Below are 5,848 nucleotides of genomic sequence, written 5' to 3' on the forward strand. Positions count from 1 at the left end.
AAGCATCCAAACATTTTAAAACATTAAAACATTTTTTTTCTAATCATTTGGGTTTGCAAAAGCTCTTTCTATAAATGTGTTTCCATAAAATACATCTTGCACAAAAATTGGTTATTTTTACTCAACATAGGACTCAAGAAAGCTAAGTCAACTGTTAACTAGGATCAAGGGTCTCAGCTCCCTCCCTAACTAACTAAATAAAAGAACTATTTACATAATAGATCGGGGAGATCAAATGAGATGAAGAGGATAGAAAATAATTGTGAAAATTATGTTAGCAAAGTTGCTACAAAATAACAGAAAAGCAAAAGATAAAACTTAGCATTTTAAATATGAAATACTTCAATTCCTTAAAAGGCAAGATCTTAAACAAGATGCTAAATGTTAAACAGTGAAATGATACAATCATTATTTTCCTTTATATTAGGATGATGTTCCCTGTTGTGTGAAAAGTGGCCATCAACCTGTGTAAATGAATCATACCATTATCAGAAACTCACCATATTCACAGGACTGCTGTAAATCAGAAATTATTCTAAGGATGTTATTCATCAAATTTGATCTTTGCTCATTTTCTAGAATGCTGCCAGTTGATGGGTATGCTGAATCAATGTATGTTAAATCTGACAGGTAGATACCTGAAATGAAATTAGATAAATGAGTGTTTTCCTACTTATAGTTTGGAAGAGTATAGTTTATAGCTGTATTTCAGTATATGCCATATTTAGAATGTATCATTATTAATACACTGCGGCCTTGTTAAAACATGACCACTGAGGCCTAGATTTCTGTGGAGTTGGGGTCAGACATACAAGTATGTTTTCTGTAAATGTCCTCTTATGATACCATTTTAAAATACGGGTTGAGGCTGGAGTTAGAAACTCCAGTACCTACCTACCTATGGGTCTTAATTGAAAGAAACTGAGCTCCTGAACTGGCTCTTTTTTGCGGTACGCGGGCCTCTCACTGTTGTGGCCTCTCCCGTTGCGGAGCACAGGCTCCGGACGCACAGGCTCAGCGGCCATGGCTCACGGGCCCAGCCGCTCCGTGGCATGTGGGATCCTCCCGGACCGGGGCACAAACCCGTGTCCCCTGCATCGGCAGGCGGACTCTCAACCACTGCGCCACCAGGGAAGCCCTAGCCTGAAGTTTTAAGTTAGCCAGCCTAACCACTACCTGGCCATGGGGTAGTTACTTAATATTAGTTCTATACCCCCTTGCCTTGAGTTGATAACTGTCACTTGAGTCTTAATTACTTTGAAAATTGTCTCATTCTGGCAGAAACATCTTGTTTCAAAGATTAACAGCTGTGTCTTTGAAACAGTTCATGTGACTACAAATTGAAGTTAACCTTGCCCTTTCTCTGTACCAACAAAAAGAACATATACCCCCAAATAATTTGGTTGTACTAGTTCTGGATATGCAAGGTCACATCTATAAAAAATATTTCCTGAGAGTTTACTATGCACATGTAAAGTGTAAAAGACAACTACAGCTGGAGAGAAAAATACACTTTCCTACTTTCTCCTCATTACTGCCCATTCATGAACTCTCAGAGTAAATGCAACTAAAATGATGTACCCACTGCCTTCCAAATAAGCCCTATGTTTTTTCTCATGCCACTTCTTCCATCTTAAATGAGACCTAGCCTCAACTCTGCCCATTTAAATCATATCTTATATCCAGGTCAGTGTCAACTGTTCTTTAGTTTTTTCACAGATTCCAAGAAAGGAATTTAGAAACTGTCTAGTCTAAACCCCTCTTTTTATAGGTGAATACTCTAAGGTCCACAGATATTAAGGAAGTGGCTAATGCCCTGTAAACTGTTAGTGACAGAGCTGGATCTCAGAGTATACACTTGTAGCCCAAGTTTTTATTTTATTTTATTTTATTTTTTATTACACTCTGTTACAAACTCATACAGTATCTATACCATTCACTTGATCATTTTTAAGACTTTATAATCTTCTTATTGAAAATCTTTTGTCTTTATATCTTATCTGCTCAAGACTATAAACTCATTCAGGCGGTTGCTCTATCTTGCACTCTAAAAAAATGAAGATCCTGACCAGGATTTTCAGACAATTAGCGCTTAACACAATGTGAAAGGCTGGCATGGCAATCCTTTTATTCATCCTAGTATCATTCCTATTCCATTCAGTAAATCTTAACCGTATTCTTTAAGCCACCTATCATAAATACTTCTTTTTCTTTAGAGATTCTCAACTTCATTTTTTATGACTTCAAATAAATCTATAGCCTGGCTCCCTTCCTTTTCCTCCCATCTTAGAGGAAGGAGAATCCCCTTCCTCTCTCCAAATCTAACCTGCGAATTTGAACATAATCGCTACTGCCTCCTCTAGAATGTCCACTGTTGCCTTCACTATCACTCACCCTCCAATGGCTCCTTTCCCAAAGCCAATGCACACATTTAAATCTCCTCTATTTAAGAAAACAAAATCAAAGCCACCCTTCCTTTAAATCTGATCCCCTCCTCAAGATAGAACCCTTGCCCCTCCCTCTTTCAACAAACACACTGAAAGAGAAACACAGATTAGTACACTTAACTTTTTTATCCTTCATTCTATTTTTATGTAATATTTGGTACATATAAAAGTTTACTTGGGTCAGGAAAATTGTGACAGACTTTGGAATAGGCAAAAATGATTACTAGGTATATCCTCTCTTCAGTGCCTCCTTTTGGCCTGAGCTATTTTACAACTCTGTAAGTTGTTGAAAACTTGTAAAATACAAATTCTTGTCCATAAAAATACCAATGAATTATGTCCAGTGGGATGTAACTGATGATTGCCCCGTGGATGTTGACCAGTTTTGCAACTATCTGTAAATTCATTTCAGCATTCCTGACTGCCTGCATGTATGTGGGATACTTTGAATTCTCCCTTGAAGTGGCTGTAATAGCTTCCTGATTCCCTTATATATTTAATGATTTAAACAAAACATTTGACATGTATTCATTCTGTATGAGAAGCATAATTTTACCTTTTAAAAAGTAACAGTTTAACACATAATATTGGTTGTTATCAAACAATGTAATAAATACCGGTCAACTTAAGAACTACAACCTCAGTACTGCTGCATCATCTACATGCTCTTTCCCTATGTTATCTCCCTGCCTCCTGTCTAGAGGTAACCAACTATTCCGAATTTTAAGATTATTCCCTTGTTTATTTTTTGAGGCACCTGTCTGTATTCCTGCACAATGTATTATTTTACTTTTGCTTATTTTTGAGCTTTAAAAAAATCATACTTTATATATGTGTGATTAAATTAAATAATATCAGTAAAGTTAGAATGGGTACACAGTAAGTGATTTTAAAGTGGTTGTTATATCAATTTTTAAAAATATGGTCTGCGATTGCTTTGCCTTACTATTTTGTTTCTAAGACTTACTCATGTTAGGTACAGCTGTAATTCCTTAAATTGAGAATAAACTAATATGTAACTATATCACAATTTACTTATTCATTTTATTTGATAGAGTTTTGAGTTACTTGCCCCCTCCCTCCTTGTTGCTACAGACATTCTTGTAAATGTCTCCTGGTGCGCATGTACAAGAATTTCTCTAGCAGAGATCTATCCAGATATACACATACATGTATGTCTTACATTATAATGTTCAACTTTACAAGACAGCGCCACGTTGTTTTTAAAGCTATATCAATCCATACTCCCACTGACAGTACATAAGTTTCTACTGATCCACACATGCTAACACTTGTAGATAATCTGAAATCCACATCTATCTCGTTGCTGAAACTTATTCTGGCAAAGGCATACATGATCTCCTCATTACTAAATCTTTAGACATCTCTCTTGGTCTCCTCCCTTCTGCTCAGTCTCTCTGCAGTATTCATACTATTCCCTTTGTTTCTTGGTCTTTACTGGCTTGAACCTTCCTCGCGTCCACCCTCCCACCATTCTTCTTTTTCCTCATGTTCCCTGGAATTGGTATTCCCCATGGTTCTGTCACTAATCTTTTCACTCTGCATGTACTTTTTCTGGATTATCTTACTTCTGAGGCTTCAACTGTCACCTAATTGCCGATGACTTTCCAAACCTCTGTATAGAACACACCTCCTGACTTTCATTTTCAATTTAACATGCCAAACTAACCATTATTTGTCCCTAAACACCTGCCATTCCACTTTCCAACCCTGGTTAGTGATATTATTAACTGCTTTAAATAGCTCAAGCAAAGAGCTCAGGAGGAGCTTACTATCTCGTATTTTTCCAGATTAAGCTATTAGTGAATATAATATCACTGAATGATCAAGTAATATATTATATAATATAAATCAGAGGCTAGAAGCTGTCCCAATGTTTTTAAAATCAGGAAATACCATAAGACATATCTACATATGACCCTCTTTTCCTTAAAAAAAAAAAAAAAAAGGGCGGGGGGGAGATCTGGCAACAATGAGGTATAGCTGAGAAGGGTGTAGATACCATTATACGAGCCATTAAGGATGCCAGTTTGTCATAACCCTATTTTCTTCTGCTCTCTTACTTCTGGTTTACTTCACTTACATACATTACCTGCTTCATTCTTGTTGTGAGCATTTGTAGGCCTTAGAGTATGGAACCCCTGCGATACCTATGTATGTCATAGGAATTTAAGAAATAATTAGTTCTGTGAAATAAGTAGAAACTATTGTAAGCTGACTTTAAATAAAGGATGTTGATCAACAAACAGTTGATGGTAGGGCCTGAGAAAGAGAACGTAGCACAAGGTAAGGCAACGAAGAGGGGAAAGCACATGGTATGCATAGAAAGTAGAAACGCACAGGTTTTATCTAGAAGCAGCAATCAGCAATTGTATGATCCAGTGAGAGAGAGTGTGGCCGAATGCTTTGGAGAGAGATTCAAATCCCAGTTCTTACCGCTTAGTATGGAAGTCCTAAGCCACATTACTTAAAATGTCTAAATCTGTGTCTCCTCAGCCACTGAGTTCATCAACATTCTTGATTTAATGAAATATAAAAGCATAGTTGGTACTCAACAATTACTAATTCCCTCTCCAGCACCCTAATTTCATAGCAGAAGAACTGGGCCAGAGGTAGGTAAAGTGACTTGTCTAAGTTCCCATAGCCAGCGGGGAGTCAGAATTCTCTTTTTTCTCCCACTCAGGCCAGGGTTATGTTTGCTTTTAAATCACAGCATCAACTCATAAGAATAACCGTATTCAGGCAAGAGGAGTCATGCTGCAGAATGGGAGGCAGTGACATTATATAACATCAGAATTTAATTATATAACATTAGAATTAAAAAAATGAACAGTTTTATCTCAGCAACATTACACAGTAAGATATAACATATTACAACATCAGGTTTCTTACAACTTTAAAAACTTCTGAACTGGCGACTCAATGTTTAGAAATTCTTCTAGGCTATAAAGAGTATTATATTATTTAGGGGACTGCCTCTTAGAACAGAGTCTAACTCTTGTTCTTTGTAATAAAAAACAAACTCATCAGCCTGCGCCTACTTCTAAGTGAAGTTGAGCACTATTTTTTCAGTGTTCAACTTAAAAGATCTCTGGGCAGCAGACTAAAATGTTTGTTTTATAATTGCCCGCTGAACTATGATAGTTTGTTTCCAGATGGTGCCCTTCCTTCAACCTGCACAGTCTCTCCTTGTTCGGAGCTTTTCAACCTCCTGCTGATCACACTACCCCCACCCCTATTTAAAGCTACAGAGAGGAAATCCTAAAGAGATTTTCCCCCCAAGTCTCCAGCAAATTTTTGGTGACGTAATATGTGGGCTGAACTCGAGTCTCCTGAGAAAGAGAGGGAATCACTATTCAAGGGTACTGTATATACAATCT

At 37.1% G+C, this 5,848-nt stretch overlaps 1 protein-coding gene across 7 annotated transcripts in view; it reads right to left on the reverse strand.

Annotated features, from left to right (window-relative positions):
- The window catches only part of RALGPS2 (Ral GEF with PH domain and SH3 binding motif 2), a 314,686-nt gene that overhangs the window by 40,344 nt on the left and 268,494 nt on the right, over positions 1-5,848 (reverse strand). For all 7 annotated transcript variants that reach the window (XR_007472994.1, XM_033428158.2, XM_049700970.1 and 4 more), the window contains one exon: positions 501-638. Coding sequence is in view for 6 of the 7 variants with exons in the window: in XM_033428158.2 (XP_033284049.1) it covers positions 501-638 (138 nt within the window). In the remaining variant the exon portion in view is untranslated. The remainder of the gene's footprint in view (positions 1-500; positions 639-5,848) is intronic.

Source organism: Orcinus orca, chromosome 1 (assembly GCF_937001465.1).
Source record: "Orcinus orca chromosome 1, mOrcOrc1.1, whole genome shotgun sequence".
Lineage (NCBI taxonomy): Eukaryota > Metazoa > Chordata > Mammalia > Artiodactyla > Delphinidae > Orcinus > Orcinus orca.